Consider the following 19,641-nt stretch of genomic DNA (forward strand, 5'->3'; position numbering starts at 1 on the left):
GCATGACACACTGTTGGTGCTGCTGAGCCAAACTGATAAGTCTGAAACATAAGGATGGTCGCACACACTCATCCTCTCTCATACTGTTTAGACTTGAGCTGATGTAACCGTGCATTTTGCATCCTTTAATGCAAACTTAAGTTGACTCTGTTGAAAGATCTGATGTCATGTGTCTGCATGAATAATGAAAATAAATGATCCTACTCCTTCCTGCTCAACACCTCCTGCTCCTGCATGAGCGATAAACAAACAACACCAAGTAAAATGTGAAGGGTAGTTTCACACACTTGTAGATCTGGAAAAGTACAACCCCAACACAAATTTGCCTGCATTCGAGTGAACGCCATTTTTCCAGTTGTGAATGTAGTTATTTATAGTGTGTATTCAGTGCTGTTGTCTGCTGCTGAGACCTCCAACAAGCTGCCTGTCACGGACACTCTTGGGGCAACAGACAGACAAAGAAAGCTGGTGTTCTTCTTCCTGCCCCCCCCCCAAATAAAATATCTCAGTATCAGAGGCCTATTCACTCATCAGGCCAAAGTATACTGTAATGACATCAATGGTTGCCATGACAACAGGAGGAGGGTGGATGACAACATCCTACTGCGTCTTTTAGAGCAGGAGATCACAGCACTGTTCAGGATTAGTGCTGCTCAATAAAACATTTTTTAAAAAGACTCAGAGACAAACGTTCAAGCTCTGAACCCTGAGCAAAAAATGTATTCCTTTTTTTAAAAAGCTGCACCTTTTCTCTGATATCCAACATGCAATAAATACAAACACACACACACACACTTAAAAACTGCAAGCCCTGTGCAGCAAACAGGCTTTGTAGCACTTGAGTGTGACGTAAATGCTGTGGCTCTGCACGGTGTGTGTGAGGATTATCGGTGGAACAAAGATTTTTTTTTGCAATGAAAAGCTTCTATGAAATCAGCTCTTCATTGAAGGTCACGCCACACTCACAGAGAGTGTGTCCCCCATTATTTAGCCTCATTCCCTTGTCTCTGAATACCAGCCGAATACACGCTGGCCGGCAGATGGACAGAGCCAGAAATCCCAGTGCAGATGACCCAGTAGTGCCTGGAAAAAATCAGCTCCTGCAGGCTCTGGAATGGATGTCACAGCCAAGTCAAGACTCTCTCTCTCTCTCTCTCTCTCTCTCTCTCTCTCTCTCTCTCTCTCTCTCTCTCTCTCTCTCTCTCACACACATCCACACACACACACACACACACGCTGCTTGAGCGACCTTTGTGTTTTCTCTGCACTCACCGCCACACTGATATTATTCTAGAGAAGAAAGTTTGTACAGTTTATAAACAGTGAATATAGATGACAGAATGAGAGAGGAGGGAGGGGGGGGGGGAAGAAGCGACAAGGTGACTTAGAGAAAACATGTGGGCCAACGATCCTCTTCTTCCCAACTGATGTTTGTCATTTGTCACCCTGATGCATCTGACCTCATAATGTGTGTGTGTGTGTGTGTGTGTGTGTGTGTGTGTGTGTGTGTGTATGTGTGTGTGTGCGTGCGCCGTTGCTGCGTGGGGGCTTTGCTTGACTCCTTTCATTATAAATGACACAGTCCTGGGAGGCAGCTGCATTGACGTCAGGGCTCTCAGCGCTGTCAAGTGCTCTGGCTGCTGAAAATCCCCTCCCTCCCACCCCCAAATAACAGGATCTAAATAGGAAAGAAATAGGTTGCTGCTGTTTCATTACTGCCTCATGAACTCAAGTGGATTTAGGTGAGGATTAGCCTTCGTCCTCAAGTAATCGTGTTTTAATGAAGATTTTGGGTTGTAGTTTAAAGCTTGGCATGTTCCTCTGCTTCTAGCTTAAAAAAAAAAAACTCCTCATAGACTGTCTCAAGGGCTCCATCTACAACCAATCCTCCTCCTAGCTCTCAACATTTCTCTAAAAACACACCCCGCCTTGAAGCTACTATATTCTAAATAGCTCTCAGGGTAGCCTCGCTGTAGCAGAATGTGCTGACATGCTGCAGCAGCTACCACCATACACTACATGGTATGTGCATGATGTGCTTTGGCGATGAGGTATACAGTAAAAAGGGGCGGGTGGAGGATTGGGAGGGCAAATGGCTGATGGGAGATTTGAGGAGATTAAAAAGAGAAAGTTGAGATTCTAATAAAGATCCCTGCCATCTGATTTATTGCCTTAATCCTCTGTGCTTGCTTATTGCTCATTTGGAATCAACAAAAAAAGACGAGTGCATCTAAGATCTGCTGCATGTAGCGAAAAACAGCAAGTACAACTATGTGCAATAAAATGATAAAAAAATGTGTTTTTCATGTGTGAAAAAGCAAAAGTGAAGACTATTTAACTTGCATTGTCTCCTCAGCAGTAGTCAGTGTGAGGGCTGGTGTCGGGGGTGAGGGCAGGGGTCAGCTGCAGATTCTGCCTTGCTCTGTGTGATTCCCTGTGGCCAAAAAAGCCTAGAGGACCTGCGCTTTCATCCTCACAGCAGTTGCCTACCAGGTCAGAGCTGACCAAATATGAGACAAGGAACATGTGAAATGAATCCCACATTTATTTGAAGTCGTTTACAGGCTAACAAACTATACTTAAAAGCGTATAAATATTGTGACAAAGCCCACAAAGAAATATCCAAGGAGTTTATTACATCAGTGAATTATAGTGAGCGTTATTTGTTTTTTGTATGTACTCAACAAAGTGTATATTCCAGCTTTTCTGCCCCTGCACTGAGCTGTTTGCCAAAACCACACAACCAGAAACACATCACCCCCTCCATGAAGCCTGGGGGCCGCAGCGTCGCATGCTGAGGGGACGCTTCTCTGCAGCAGGCCCCGTAAGGCTGGTGAAGTGCTGGGGGAATAAATGTGGTAGTCTCTAGGAGAAGTGCCACTTAAGAAAAGTATTTTACAGCAAGTAAACAACCCCAAACATTGAGTTAAAGCTACTCGGGTATGGCATCAGAACAAACAATGTTTTATCGGCCAAGTCAGAGTCCAGAACTAAAGCCAGACCACAATTCTGACAGTACTTAAAAATTGTTGTTCACTCCGTCACTATGCAGCTTGACAAAGCCTGACCAGCATCCAAATGTGCTGACAGACCTGACCACATACCAGAGGTGCTGAATACCATACCAAATACTGACATGACATCAACGCAGTGAATACTTCAATCCTTCAGCGGCAAAGCGAAAGTCAAAAATGATGACTGCAACTGCATTTATCTCATCATTTAACACTTCGACTGCTTTCAGCTGAGACAAAAACTCACATTTCAACTCCTGTAACAATTTCACTGCTTTCAGTCTCACGTGTCATTCTTAAGCCTTCGACTGACATTTCAACTGCTTTCATCTCTCTTCAAATGACACTTTAACTGCTTTCAGTCGCTACATCTTAAGTCATTACAGCTGACATTTCAACTGTGTCAAATAACCTTTCAGCCTTGCATTTCAGCTGACCTTACAACTGCTTTCAGTTCAGCTGCCTTCATTTGTTACAGTAAACTAACATTTCAACTGTTTTCATCTTTACCTTTTTGACGACATTTATGCTGCTCTTAATGTCATTGTTCAACTGCTCTCAACGCTTCATAGATTCTAGATACATACATTCTAGATCCACTGCTTTCATCTTTTATTCTTTAAAAGTTTATCTGCTCTACACTTCCATTACAATTTCAACTCAGTACTTTTACTCAACTTATATTTCATCTACTGTGTTTACACAAACTTCATCCAGCACTTGTTTTTGTTAAAACTGTCAAAACACCTGTTTAGTCATCCCATAACAAACGTATGACTCATGTGAAACTACGTGGTCTACTTTTATGGTGTTGCACATCTTAAATGCATTATATTTTTATATTACTTTACGTGACAATTTTATTGATGTTAAAGGCATTTATGTTATATTTTTGGAATCTTTATACATTCGTTTGATAGATTTACTGTTAAACACAAAGCAGTGGTTTTGATATTATCATTTGCTGTTAGCTGTCATCATGCAGTAAGAAACTGGTAATTACAGAGCCGAGAGGTCTTGATGTACTGGAGATGTAAATAGTTATGAAAGCAGATTACACTGGTTCCTTTGTGTTATTTTATTCAGGTCAAGATACAGTAGTACAGCATCCCAATTGTGAGGAGATCTCAAAATAAAAATAAAAGCACAGTCTTCGTGATACAGGACAATCAACAATCAAGGTTTATTCAAGAGAATAAACTGAGAGGGGAGGGCGGAGGAGGGAACAGCGGGAGGAGTTCAGGAAAAGACAAAAGTTTTTTTTCAACACAGACGATACATTTATTCAACCCGCCCATAACCATCCCAGCTCCCACCCCATAATAAAACATTATGCAGTCTTACGTACACATGCTCCATGTCCCCCATCCCACTTTCTTTGAAAGCATGCACTTGTTCTCCACTGTGTACAGATCCACCAGCGAGGATCCTTGGGTGGCCCTTCTCGGACTGTATGCTTTTAAATCTCATACACACTGGAGGACTTAGCATGGACATAAGGGGGAAACTAGGTGATCGCAGTTTCATTAATCCAACAGACCCGATAGCTGTAGTCAATTTAGCTTTACCATCCTATTAACGTCCAAGGAATAGTGTCCCTTAAAGAAAAGAATGGTGAAAACTGTTTACCCAGGCATACTAAAAGAAAAAAAAAAACACCACTGCTGATCAAAGTCATTGGCACAAAGATTAAAAGCAATGCCGAGAACATATTGCAGACAACTGACACTACTACTCCCACCCTTGTACATGAACAAAATCACTGTGGATTTGGAAGAGGGATAATTATGAGCAACACATTAAGACTGAGCTGGTCCCTATTACTTTGGGTTGAGGTAAATCATTTGTTCAACCAATTCAATCTGTGTTGCAGCAGAAAACAAACCGTGTAGAGGGGGTAGTCTGGTAGATGGAGTTGGGCAAGGACACTATTTGAGATTGATTAGTACATGCAATCAATGAGAGTTTATCAGATTATATGCAGTAATGGACACCGCCATACTGTTAAGTATTAAAGAGACACAATAGGTTTGGTCTGGTGCAAAAAAGAGACTGCCTTTTAGACCTGCACAGACTTTTCAATCACTTCTCTGGGCAGCCACACCAGTGTCTCTGGGAGAAATGAGAGCGATCAAGGGGCTGATTCGAGAGGAAGCTCGGCAAAATAAACAGCTTGTTGCACCATCTGCTGCTCAAAGTTTAAGTCTAGCACTGGGAGAAAAAGTGCAGAGACCTAGCACGGCGCTGAGTAGCGCACATAGACATGTGGTATGCAGCAATGACTGTGGTTAAAGTACAACAGTGGCCAAGGATGTAAAAAGGGAGGAATGTGAGAGGGGTCGTGATTAGCGATGCCTAGCTAGAACAGTAGCACATTAGTCAGCATGCACCACTTAATGCAATTTCGTCACATTTTGCCTTTGTTAAAAGCACCCATTTACAGCAAAGCGGAAGGTTAACAAATAAGCCTGTGCTATGCCTGGACATGGACTACCATTGTACAGTAAAGAAAAAAAGAAAGAAAGAAAACCAAAAAGAAAAAAGGATAAAACAATTTTTAACAGCTTTCTCTATACATTTACCAGTTGTTCCTGAACATCAATAAATATCTTGTAAAAGTGTTGCGTTGATTTTTCGGGTGGTTGTCTGGTTTAGTCATGTTGGGTTGGTTATGCCAGGGCCAGAACTGTGGAGAGAAGAGGGAGGGATGAGTTTTGAAGATGTACAGCAGACTAAGTTCATACATACTGGAAAACGAAGAGAAGTGCTCACCACTGATAGCCTCCTGGGCAAAATACTTGACATCCATGTCTGTGTCTGTGGCCAGTTTCTCTAGCACTGGCTTCACTTCTGTCTGAAGGGCACTGGGGACAAACACAGAAGAGAGGAATTATTAGACTACTTTTCAATGCTGGTCTGATTTGTACGGCGCAGCACTGTGGAGAGGAAGCATCTGATGTTGGGACATACTTGCTGTCGAGGACGGGGCCGATCTTCTGAAGGGACTTGGCCACATTGAAGCGTACGTTGGCCACCTGGTCGTTGGACATCTTGAGGACCACTGGTAGCATCTGCTTAGTGGTGATGTCCTGGCCACAAGCCTCTGACAAGGCCTAAGACACACAATAGAGGTGGTCAAACAGGACGACAAGTCAGCTACATGTACAGATAATATAGAAATATGGTGTAAAAAAGGGAACTTGTGTAGACTTAGAAAGGCTAGTGAATGGTATCAGGACAAAATAAAAGGGTCTCATTAATAGGTTAAAGTAGTTTTGGGATCAGGTGGCATTGACTCACATTGATGCAGAATAGAGTGGTCATCCTGTGCAGATAATTGGGGTCATTGGCCATACCCAGCACTTTGGGCACGATGGTGTTCTGAGCCCACTCGGCTCCAAACTTCTCTACCAGCTTCATGAGGTTACAGGTAGCTGCCTCACGGATGGCATACACTAGAAAACAACCGTGACATTAATTAATTTGGGAGACAAGTGAACTGCAATGAAATCCAACAAACCCGCAAACAAAAACGCAACAGAAAACATTAACCTGATGAGACTGCTTACAGAGGTTTAAGCTTTTCTAGTGCACTCAAGATGATTCTTGTTTTTTTCCCCCCTCGTCCCCCATAGAAACCTGCTGCTTCAATTCAAGTGTGTGGTAAAGAAGTTAATGAATTACAGTAATGTTTAAGCATTTAAATCTATGATGTTTATTTTGGCCACTTTGGGGCAGCGAACACAACAACAACAACATGTCATCACCTTTAAAGTTGATGTGAAAAACTTGTTAGCCAACGATTGCTAATTATTTACTCGTCCAGCAGTCGCAGAGCGGCGTCATCATTCATCATTCAAGGTCTTGTTTTTTGCCACATAGACAACAATTTTCAATTTAAGTTTTTTTCACAACTAACTCAAAGCTTGGCTACTTTCAACAGCTAGTTGCTTACTGTGTCTGTTTGCTATTTGGAGCGGGCCAGGTAGTGTGCTGCGGCAGCTGAAAACAACAGTGACAGTAAACCAAAACAGTAAAGTTGCGGGCAAGAAAACTAAACTATAAAACTCTGTAAAGCTGAGGGAATCTGTAGAGCCAACTGATAATTCTCTGTAGACAGAATGTAGGATGTGTCAGTAGGTTTTATTTCAGACATCCTGGTATTTCACAACTGAGACTGTATGACTGCTGTCTTAATAAAAAAAACTAAGCACATCATTTATCTGTACACTGGATTATACAGCTGGAAAAAAAACAAAATTCAATAGTCTCAGTAGCAGTACAGTACATGCGAAGATTAGAAAATACTTTATTTTATATCCTGGTTGGACACACTGTGGATATTTTCAAGTCAAAATAGTTATGGTTAATGTGTTAAAATGAGAGAAGAGGAGGGAGGTCTCTGCAATAGAGTCAGTGAGGCAAAGATTCAGGGGCTGATTTCTGTATTCCTGTCTTTCTTTAAAGGGCTTATGTAAGGGTGGCACAGCCCTAAGCCCCACACACACACACACACACACACACACACACACACACACACACACACACACACACACACACACACACACACACACACACACACACACACACACACACACACACACACACACACACACACACACACACACACACACACACACACACACACACACACACACACACACACACACACACAGAGACAGAGAGAGAGAGAAACTAACACCAGCAACATTCCAATGATGTAACCCAGCTGGCCCTTTGTCCTCAATAGCGCACGTCTCTCTAATTGGAAAACTCGATGAAGAGAACACTATATACTCTGAGTGAAAAACGTATGCGTAAGACAGCTTTATAGGCAGGGTGTGTTGTGTAGCTCGTTGAGTACACAACTCATCCAGCATTTGAATATGGATGATCTGCTGGGTAGCGAGGTGAGCCAGGGGTACAAAGGCCCAGGGATACGCTCACCCACAGTAACTCCACTTTATAGATGTGGGAGGGGGAAGAAATATTGATTCTTACATGCATCACAATGCGGATGTGGATGATTCTACATTGATTCACAAACGTCAAAAATTGATTTTCTAAATGATGCTGTTGAAACAAAAAAGCCGGGACTTAACTGTGAGGACAGTACAGCACCTCAACAGTCTACAGCGCACACGTGATAGAGCTGAGTACTCTTCACAAAAGGCAGCGTTGCAAAATTGTTTTGATTTCATGACTAATTACCTTTATGAGATGAAAGTGAAGTATATTTTGAACTTTCCAGGCCATCCCTCAGAGACTAACATTAGCACACTGCAGCATTAAACAACTTAAAACAACTGAGGTAAAAAATAACTCGGCGCTCAGTCTGTTTCTGCCTCCCCCTCAGTTTCTTACTGTCATGTCTGCAGGAGGCTGTGAGATGCTTTTAAATTAAATCTATTAATGCAGTTTTAAATAAAAAGACTGCAGGCCATTTTCTTAATTGCCACTTATGTTTCATGTTGTATTTTGGTGGAATAAAGATACAAATGAAGAGTTTGGCACACAGTATACCGGAGCAAGAGACTGAAAATGGTTCCCCCTTTCTATTCATTCAGTTGAGTCGAACTGTCAGACTTCCGTTCCTACAAATGTGAGTTTTAACTTCATATAACTTCGTATAAATTTCACAGGGAGAAACAAGGTTAAGGCAAGTAGCTTGAGATAAACATACAGAGCGTTTAAAAGTACGAGAGGTCAGTTAATTTATACTATGGTGTCTAATGACAGATTCTGAAAACCAAAACCTTTGTGCCAACAGATTAATTTTTCTTCCCTCTCTGTACTTCACCATCCTCTTTCCCTCCTCGCAGCTATAGTTTACTGTAGACAGAGCTACAGAGAAGAACGGTTTTTATTCACAGCCCTTTTTACTAACATTTAAATGTTGGCAGAGATCTGTAAATTGCCACGTCTCATCCCTCCCTCAGGTCTTAATTTTCCTCCCCTTCTACCTGAGTCTCTCTTTGTCTTGTTAATAAAAAAGGTATCAGGGTATGAAGAGGAGACCTGTCGGTGAGTGAGAGCAGTGATGCTCTGAGATATGGAAAACTGATTAAGCTTCAGATACAATAGTAGCGACAATTAATGCAACCTTGCAGAAGTGTATAATGAACAATAAGCAGATGTCGCCTAAATTGTGTGCGAAATCATTACCAAAAAAAGGGGTTGGTGCATTATAATGGTGACACTGGCTGAAGCAGCAAAAGGAGAACATGAGAAGTAAGGATTTGGGGTTTTTTTGTTTTGTTTTCTTACACAGAAAGGGGGTATAGGAATTAACGTCATACCATTTAGTGGCTTTTTAGTATGATGCAGTACATTTAGTCTGTAATATCCGTTGATGTATGATATAACTGCTTGGACAACTTTAACCCAAGAGCGTCCTTACCGTGGTCAATAAGCCAGGCCATACAAAGAGTGTTGAGCTTCTCGTCGAAGAATTCCACTCCCTGAGGGAACGAGGACACAACATAGTTAGATCAATTTCCCGGACACCTTCAGTTAAATCAGGCCTAATAAAGTCTGGTTGTCTGCACATTTCTATCTATTCTGGTTCAACGCATGGTACGAATTAGTAAGACTTTTAAAACATTTTATATGGTTTCAGAGGTCTTCCTTGACTCTGTGACTCACCAGCTGGCCGGCCAACAGGGGCATGTACTCTATGATGGCTAGGCGGACCCTCCACTTTGCGTCCTCTGCTAGCTCCACAATGGCTGGCAGCAGAGACTGGGAGAGCTGACGGATTCCAATCACCTCATTCACACAGTCTAGGTTGGAAATGATGTTGAGACGCACCTCAGGGCACTGTGAAAGGAGGATCATTGAAATGAACAGTTAAGCTCATGACAACACATCATTATTACAATCAAGTCTCCAAATTTTAGACACTTTCACCATAAATTGATATAAATGTCAAGCAAAAAGAAACTTTGTATTGAACAATTACAGCCCTACTTTTTACTCTCTCAAAGTGCAAATTGTATTGGCTCTGTACAAGCCAAGCTACTTTAATCACTCTAAACAAAATAGATTAGATCAAGTATTGTTGTCCTGAATAATGTAACCCAGATTTATATCCAAGAGCCTTAAATGGAGATCTGCTTTAGTTCTTATCTAGACAGGATATTAACATTGGGAAGAGCTAAAAAAACAAAAAACAAATTCATGCACGTATTCCAGAAAGCAGACACGTAAAACTGCACGATTCGCCACTTTCTGCTGGGCTTGTTAACTTACCAGCAAAATAAGGCACAAGTCGAAATAATTCATCTCTTGACATTTCTACAGAATGTTCTCAGTCTTGCTCCCTGTGCATTTGGCCTCAGACACATGCACCTTGAATTATTGAAATTTGTGAGACAAAGCTGTCAGTTTGGACTGTAATCTAATTAGACACTCCTGGTCTTGTTTTGTGCCGTGAGGAAAATGGGCCATCTTTAAATAGGACTAAGGAGAGCAGTGGCAGAACTGACAGCCTCAAGCCTCCCAAAACATGTATATACAGTTGTGCATTATCTGCCAAACTCATGTCTAATCTCAATATGCAAATGAGCCCCATGGAAATGTATTCATTGGACTAAAGATATGATTGGGCCATTGTTACTGTAGATGAACCTGTTACGTTACACGAAAGTACAGACATGCGTCAGCTGCTGCACAGCCCATTGTTATGCACATAGTATACATACACAGATCCCAACAACCCACTGCAATTACAAAAACCCCACTGCATCTACAATTTTGTTAATGTAACAGCTTCAGACACAGCTATCCAATCTTCTAATTGTAAGGTCTTAGTCTGACTGCCAACTGCATGATCATCCTCCTACCGGGTCAGAAGGCAGCAAGGTTAATGTGACGAAAGCAGTTCAGTGCCTTTAACGTGTCTCAGAAATGCTGATCATGAAAGGTCAAAAAGGAAGCTGGTTACACTCAGACCCCTGTGACGATTTACAAAGCCAGCAGTGTAAAAACACGGGGAAACAAAATTGTGTCCGACAATTAGAAGTCTGCATTTCCTTTACCTCGTCCTTGAGCTGAGCCAGGAAAAGAGGCAGTAAGTGCTCTATTGTGTTGTCCTTGCCCAGGATGGTTGAAAGGCCCATAATGACCGAGGCGAGGGCTGACTTCACATGCTGGTTGGTGTCTGAAACAAGCTCCTGGTCAGGGATGGGACACACAGGAGACAGAGATTAGAACAAACAAATAGTTGAGAAAGCAAGTACGTAAATAAACATCCAGACTGCTGCTGTCGGTCATATTCACAACACACTACACAGAGGGAGGCTATAATCTACGTGGGTGTAAATACAAAGCAAAGTGGGCTTAATACTAGTGTAGACAACAGTCATTGCATTTAAATACTGTTTGAATCATTCAAATATGATGTAGACAGGAACAAAATGACATATTAAGAAAAAAAAAAAAGAAAGCATGAATATTACATGTTTCTGTTCCCTGATCACATTAAACATCAGTGATACCAAATGTTGTGTCAGCAATATTTTTCTTTATGTACCATATGAAAAGGTTTAAGTAGAAACTCATTAAGGACTTGAAACACTTTTTAGAAAATATTTGCTCCAAATCCAAAACAACATACTGCACCATATATCACCAAGCCTATGGGGAAGCGTATGCAATGCATAAGTATTACGTGTCATATAAAGTATGTTGTTGAATTATATTATGGTAAGTTGTGTACACACCTCTCTACGTTGGTGTGTCAGTTTACTGCTACATGTATATCTTTACTGTCATGTTGTCAGTATAAACTGAATGGCCCTTTACAACATTTATATGTTCCCTTTACAAACAGGAGTCTATAGATCCTGACATTTCTCTGGTCTGCCTCTTCTGCCACAACCACTATTAAAATATATATATTATATTATATTTAATCTATGGCACTACAATTTAATTTATAGTGTGATAATAAAAACAACAGTGCCACCTGCTGTTTAAAATCTGAACAACACAGACAACTGATGTCTCACCCTCTTGACTTTTGCAACACAAAACATGTATTGAAGCCAGTTATGGTTATCGTTATAGTATTGGGCGTCTATGTATAGATATACTTGTTATATCAAACCATCTCTTCTTCTTTAGTGTGTGTATGTTGATGATGCACACTTAAAAATGTTTCATCGTTCACTAGAAATCATGAAAATGTGCTGTTTCATCCAAGACTTTGTTGAAGGATACTTTTGTTTTCCATAGTTTTAACATCATTCAGTCAATTACTACATTTTAGTCACCAGCTGTTAAGATTTGGAAAAATCTTGTTAAATGTGGAGTCTAGAAGGGCAAGCAACACAAGTGGTCATAAAATCAAATGGCTTGTAAATAAAACTGGTTTTACCTAAGTTGGAAGAGAAAATAAAGACTAATTTAAAATGAATACCCACAACTGTCTGTTGTAAATAGTGTTGTTGCAGAGCAGCTTTGTGGTTCAACTTTGTTTACAGAGTTTCTATGAAATTGACAATTGCATAAGAGTGTTGTTACAATTGATGTGCTGGTGTTTTTTGTTTTATTGTTTAGCATTTGTGGATTTTCAGTTTCACATCGATATGATTTTCTGATTACATTAGCAGTTGTGACCTGATGTGTAATTCTTCTGTTTGCACGATATTAGTAGTTGAATTGGTCAATAAATCATCTTCATTTTCCAAAGGAATAATGGCCGACTAACTACAAAAATAAGGCCCAGGTTGTAGAGACAAAGTTTTCCTTTAATCGGATGTCACAACACCACACGCCTGCATAGACGCTTTGGGTGAGACTATAAAAAGAATAGCTCTTTTTCATCGCTTAATGACACAAATCAAAGAGTCTTAAGTTCAACTGAGAAGTGGAGCACCAGAAAAGTGTCACAATGTGGTAGACAGAATTTTCTTAATTTTTAATTTTACCTTGACACAGGGAAGAATGTGAGTCATGATGATTTGCTCACGATTGTCCTCCGGGAGGTTCTCGCAGAACTCTGACAAAAAGAAAAACCAACAGTCAGTAAAACACAGAGTGGCCTGGACAAGAAGCTGAAGCCTTGCTCAGTTTAACCTCTTCAAGTCTCCATCAGGCATTCATACTTTTACCAATTAATGTGACCCATGGACTAACCTTTGACTTTGTTGGCAGCAGCAGCACGGACCTCAGCTTCACAGTCCTTCAGCAGATTCTGGAAGGCTGGGACCAGATCGTTCTTGGTGATCTCTGGTCCGACTGCTTTCTGGAGCTGCATTCAAAGAGAAAACAACTTCTCTCAATATCCACACAAGTGAGAAAAAATGTAAATACAAAAAATATGCTATATTGGATCGGACATCGTTTTAAGATAAGGAAAGAATAAGATACAAAACATCGATACCTAAGTTTTTTATCTGATGTAAAACAGGGAGGGGAATGCTGGATAACTGTGGTCAAAGTGGTTGTGTGTTTTGGGGTCAGTGATGAAGAAAAAATATGAATTATTCTTACTGAAAAGCCTTTCTGACTATCAAAAGGTGGAGCTGTGGTTTCATTGACTTGGACAATCAGTTATTAATTATTATGTTTAGTACTCCACAAACCTGCTCATAGCTTCACACACAAAAATCCTGAATACATTTCAACAGCCTGGATAATCATTCAGAGTACAGAAACCCAGTTATGGATGCTCTACTCAAGCATTAAATGGGTGTAATATAAAAAGATATTCAACTTTACTTAACTGTCTGCAATTGTGCAACATCGTAAAGTTTTAATGTGAAGCAAGTACATTGTTATAACATTAAATGCTGAAATAAAAAAACAAAATGGTCAAAATGGCCACATAATCCCCCCTTGTTATTTGCACTTCAAATATTCTGCGACTTCAGCTCCATACATACTAAAATTGAGGGTCAGCGTTGGTCTGCTACACAGACGCATTCCATGCATACGCAAGAAGAGCTCCAGTGTTTGTTTTTGGTTGAACAACTACTTATAACAAAAACAGGTTTACACTAACACAGCCCCTCATATACTTTTAACAGGCGGGCTGTTTTCAGTCTGAATGCAGCTGAGGACTTCTTATATGTTACAACTTATTGAGAAGAACACCACAGTAAATACATGCAGTAAACAACATGGGCATTTGTTTGCTTTTCTAGCACATGCGCTGTTGATGCGCTTGCAATGTGTACAGTTTGTGTTGTGTGTGCACCCTCGTGGAGATGGGCAGATAACGTTTGTGTCACACGGACCCTCGCGGAAGAAGAAGAAAACATGAATTGGCCACAACTGTAGAATATTTCAGTTTGGGGAAAGCACAAAAACAGGCTTCAGACATGCTAGCTGCTCATAAATTGTACCTAAAATATCCCTCAACCCCCTAAGAGTGGGCTGAGCATAAACAAGGGGCCTTTCGTATTGACCATCATCAGAACTACAGCTTACAACAATTGGTCAATCGATGAGTTGCTAACTATTAAATTAAGTTAATCAGTGACTATTTTAATAACTAACTTTTTTTGGTTTTGAGTCATTTTTAAAAGAAAAATGTGCAAATTCTCGTATTCCAGTTTCTCAAATGTAAATATGTTATAATTACTTTAGTCCAGAGTAACCCTAACCCTCTTTGGGGACGATGTCATCTCTGGCTCTGGGAAACATTTTAAATTATTATCTCACATTTCTTGGATAAAACAATTAATTGAGAAAATAAACTACTTGATAATGAAAAGAATAGTTGGTAACCGCTGTAATTAGAATAATGTTCAAAGATTTGCAAATAGCACTCGTCATAGGTCAGATGTGTTACATTTTTTAGCTTGGGCCTGTCAGGTCGAAGGACGGGGCATTGAAAGACTTAAAAGAGTGCATAAATGTGTAACTGCTGCACTTTAATTAAGTCTAAAGGAGCACAAACATTTGAGAATAGGTTTGTGTGTTGTTGTTTTTTTAAAACTCAGAGTCACATGATAGTTTTATTATCCATTTCATCTCTGGATCCTGCTAAAGATGGTTTCCAGCTGAGCACAAACACCGAAAGCAATTCAAGGCCTCAGTAACCTGAACTCTATCAAAGATGAAAAAAGCTCTGTTTCAACAACTTCTACTGTGCAAGTTTGCATGTTACACAAAATGTTGTGTCAAATCATCAAATTGCATTACATACAATTTGTACCAAATTAAGATAAATGTAATTACTAGTTTAGTTTCTCACACGCCCACTTTGTGTTTCTTTATCTATGACGTGCGACATGTTGCCAAAAAATGGGTGAATTAATATTTAAACCATTTAACAACCACAGGAGACGTGCTTTAACGTTCCCAGTTGGCGGTGAGTCACTGCTGCAGTTCACATCATTTAGTTTTAGTGTGCTGCTGTGTGCGTGACATGAATCATTGTGTGGCTTTGTGCCGCACATGTATGTAAATCTGACCGGCATTGTCAAGATAAACTAGTATACCTATAGTATAATAATAGTATTACCTTGACACGATGCAGTACTCATAAGCTATCTGAAAAAACCCACATTAAAATTCCCTTAGATGGGTTAACATTTATATTGTTTTGCCTGCATCATTCAGTTTTGCAAAATGTCAAAATGTGCCCACACACTCAAATATAATTTCCACTCTGAGAGCTGGGGGTGCCTGTGCGCTCTAAAGAAAAGAGTGCTGGCATTAAGCCTAGTTTGCAATATGCAAGCGTCAATATTGTTGAAGATAAATGGTTCTCAGGAACTGGACAGCTCTAAATAGCACTCAATTCTGAATTTTCTTCTTAAATTCAACATTTAATCAGGATTTCAGTAAGGAAAGGAGAAAGAAATATGGGATAGTAAATAGAGCCTCTTACCTCAGAGAACTTGTCGGCCACCATGTAGCGAACCCTCCAGGACTTGTCCTCTGCAGCCTGGCGCAGGGTTGGCATCACGAGGGTCTCCAGGTCCTCCTGAGGCAGCAGAGTGGCGATGCTGACGCAAGCCTCCACTGCAAGCAGCCGCACGGAGTCCTGATGTAAAAAGGTAATGGGAACAGTTTTGCCATCACTGAATTTAACAGTCATATTAAAAGGAACTGCATACGTGAAAGTTAAGATAATGCAGGATGAAACTGGTATTTAATTTAACATGGAGGAAGAAAAATTCTCATACCTGCTCATCAGAGGCCAGAGCAGTGAAGAGGGAAATGATGTCACTTTTTACATAATCCAGCTCCAGGACTTTGGCAAACTCTCCCAGTTTAGATGCTGCAGCACGGCGCACCATAGGAGTGTCATCAGAGCACAAGGTGCGGAAATGCCTATAGGAGATAACAAACATAAATTCTATTAGGGACCCAAAACTAATTGCAGACAGCATCTTTAATAGAAGCCTAAAAACAAAAACAAACATAACTAAAAATCATAAATACTTAAGAGTACATAGTTGGAGCACTTTCCTCAGTTTGAGAAAAAGTCACTTACTGGCGGATCTCAGCCTTGACCGTGCTGGAGACACGGGGATAACAGACACTGAAGAGACCACAGGCAGATGTGCGAGAAGTGAACCAGTCACCACTGGCCAGTCGCTTGACCAAAGGCTCAAAATGGACTTCCAGGTCAACTGGAGAGTGCTCCTGAGAGATCTTCCGCAGGGATTCAACAGCTTTATCTCTGACTACTGTCTCCTCCACTGTTGCTAGGCTCTCCAGAGGCGGCTGTGTGTCCAGACAAAATAGGATTAAACCCTTTTCTTCAAATATTCATATAGAAGATATTTTGATGCAGCTTTTGGGGATGTAATCTGTATGTATAATTGTTGGATAGTGTGACATTTTAGGTTTTCCCTTTGGTGCTTAAATACAGTATTTGATATTAACAACAGTAAAACTGGTTTAGTAATAGTGGCAGGCTCCCCACTACTGCTTAAAATCAGGGCAAAATTGTATGTGTTAATATGCATGCATTTACATTAACTCTCCAGTGCTTTAAGTACCACAAAACTCACCAGGAGACAGTGGACATACTCTGGCCCTCCCACCAACATGGTGAAATTGCCAAGTTGCTCAGCCAAGGCCAAGAGCACCTCATCTTCATCATAGATGGTGTCTAAAAAGGTAAAAGAAAGGTTATAATTTTAAAAACTGACATTTCCGCATAAACAGTCATGAGTGTATGTTCAGGGCTGAAAATTTCACACCATACCTGACAGTTATTGCAACAACTTGGCAGGGTCAAAAGTACACCATATTAAAACATTTTACTACAGGGCAACTTTGTGAAAATAACATAGCTGCTGTATCACAGGTCAAGTGATTTTAAAAAGGTTAACTTTTCCATAACTATTCCATAATATTTTACCCCAGAATTTTTTAACAGAGTATATGTCATTTCCTGTATTGTGGTGCCTTTTAACAGGTGTTTTGACACTTTGATCTCACTAAATGATGGGTACATGTTATAATTACAACAAGCGGAAGCATTTGGCCCCAGATCACAAATGAGATATTAAAAAGCTAAATATAGAAATTGATGATTTGTATATTCATATTATATAAATTAGATATTATATAAATTAGAAAATATAAATAGATTTTTGACATGGTAAAAGTGTGTGTGTGTGTGTTTATTACAGGACAAAATAACAGCTGCTGTATCACTGGTCAGGTGATTTTAAAAAGGGTAAAAAAGGAATGACTTTATTACCTGTGAGGAAAGGTAGGAGTTCAGTGCGAGTCCTTTCTACACCAAGGGCCAGAGCTATAGTGGACAGCTTCTTGATGCTGTTCAGTCGCAACTGTAGACAAAATAAGCCAACGTTAAAACAACATTTTTTAAAAAGCATTCATAATAGAGCTTACGCAACTTATCACTGCGAATGAATAAGCATCATTACACCTTGCTAACCCGAGTACAATTACAAGACATTATCACGAGAAATGATGCTAGCTAACATTGTAAAGTATGATTTTTAAAAAAAAATGCCAGCTCTAAGTTTGTTGATGAGTAATACACAAGCTAATAATACCAGTGAGTTTAACCCACTGCGGCCTTGGACGCTATGCTGTTGTCATTGCTAACATTAACATTAGCCACCGCTTACTGCTACGATGCTACGTTCAAACGCAAGCGGTTTAACCAATGAACTGAAGATATAGCTCGTCTTTACGCAGTTCATTTTATTAGCTTAATATGACAGTTAAAAATAATGTCAACCAAAACTCCCCCATTATATTTTTTTGCATTGTAACTCATGATAGATTGGTAAAGGGTGCGCCCGGTTAGAAAATGCATGATAGGCCTTGACCGGAATCGTTAGCTAGATATAACACTCAGGCGTCCGACTAAGAAAATACACCATACGCGGCTTCATTTATTTTACCGCACAATACAAAAGGAAACTAATGCTATTACCTGAACATCCTCATTTCGCAGTTCATCAATGAGAACTGCGATAGGGTAGAGAGAGTCGTCTCCATCAGCTCCTGCCATTTTGGACACTGTTGCAGTAACAGTTACCGAATGGCGCTGTTGTGTTGTACTACGGGGTTTCCCTCCCTCTTCAGCCTCTGCTGCTGCTGCGTTCAGTGACCCGACGATAAAACCCGCCGAGGAATAGTTCTTAGCAGTTTTGTCTTATTTGTGTCTCACTAAGCCAGTCGTACACACAGCACTGTTCAACTTCTATCTGTGGACATGTTGCTACGCTGTTTGTATGAGAAAAATACAATGAAATGTGTTTTTTTTATCAACTGGTATTGCTATTAAAGGACTAACCTGGCTAGAACTGGTTTTCTTACTTCAATCTCAGCTGTGACGCCATTCTCAGGTCGGCTATCCTAATTCCGAGGTAAAAGGAACGTAGCACGACTCTCATTCAAACGAACCAGGAGCTTTTTGGGGAGGCTTTTCAATATAAAATAATCTCTAATGGTCAAAGTACTTTGATTTTAGCACATGAAAATATACAATTAGTACGAAGCCCCTCTGGTGACATGGTAAAAAAAAATTATATTGTGGCCACAATAGAGCTATAACGTGCGCACGAAATACTAATTCGTGGCCACGAAATAAGTATAACGTGCGCACGAAATACTAATTCGTGGCCACGAAATAATATACTAATTAATAATATACATTTCCTTCCTGGACAGCTGGGTAAGCAAATCGAGCGCACCTTCTCTAGAACCTGCAATAGCCTACGTCCGGGCCAAATTCTGTTCACAGTTTCAGCTTGAAATCAGCTTAAAAAGTGCCTTTTTCACTGATCATCTCCTTTGAAAGTAGCATCATGTTACAGTAGCGCTCACAGTATGTATCACGTTGCCAAGGGAACCTATAGCCTATCTGACTTGTTGCTCTGACTGAACTACTGAATGTGTCTGTATAGTGTTCTCTGGACATTTGTCATTCAATAAAATCACTATATTATTGATCAGTTTGACGTTTACCTGCAGATGAAATGTGCTATAATTCCTTTAAACCCGTATGTTAACACTTTGATGATGTTTTTATGCTTGGTCCTGATTTGCTGAAATCCGTTTTACACTGCTATATTACAGCTAATAGAACCCTGATTAGAACATTACGCAATCCTTTATTACCACAGATAATATCTGATCAATAAAAATCATTCCACTTTGATTTGCCAAAGACTAA

The 19,641-nt window shown here is 40.2% G+C and overlaps 1 protein-coding gene across 1 annotated transcript; it reads right to left on the reverse strand.

Annotated features, from left to right (window-relative positions):
- Window positions 1-4,077: 4,077 nt before the first annotated feature.
- On the reverse strand, window positions 4,078-18,556 carry ppp2r1bb (protein phosphatase 2, regulatory subunit A, beta b). The gene is made up of 15 exons (XM_062418842.1): window positions 18,397-18,556; window positions 17,689-17,779; window positions 16,991-17,091; window positions 16,468-16,700; window positions 16,157-16,304; window positions 15,859-16,014; window positions 13,155-13,269; window positions 12,947-13,017; window positions 11,054-11,188; window positions 9,660-9,833; window positions 9,415-9,475; window positions 6,315-6,469; window positions 5,985-6,127; window positions 5,787-5,878; window positions 4,078-5,700 (listed from the first exon to the last, which is right to left on the reverse strand). Exons 1-15 carry the CDS (start codon window positions 18,472-18,474, stop codon window positions 5,684-5,686), a joined length of 1,770 nt encoding a protein of 589 aa, XP_062274826.1. The 5' UTR covers window positions 18,475-18,556; the 3' UTR covers window positions 4,078-5,683.
- Between the last annotated feature and the right edge of the window lie 1,085 nt (window positions 18,557-19,641).

This window comes from Scomber scombrus, chromosome 5 (genome assembly GCF_963691925.1).
Source record: "Scomber scombrus chromosome 5, fScoSco1.1, whole genome shotgun sequence".
NCBI classification, from domain to species: Eukaryota; Metazoa; Chordata; class Actinopteri; order Scombriformes; family Scombridae; genus Scomber; species Scomber scombrus.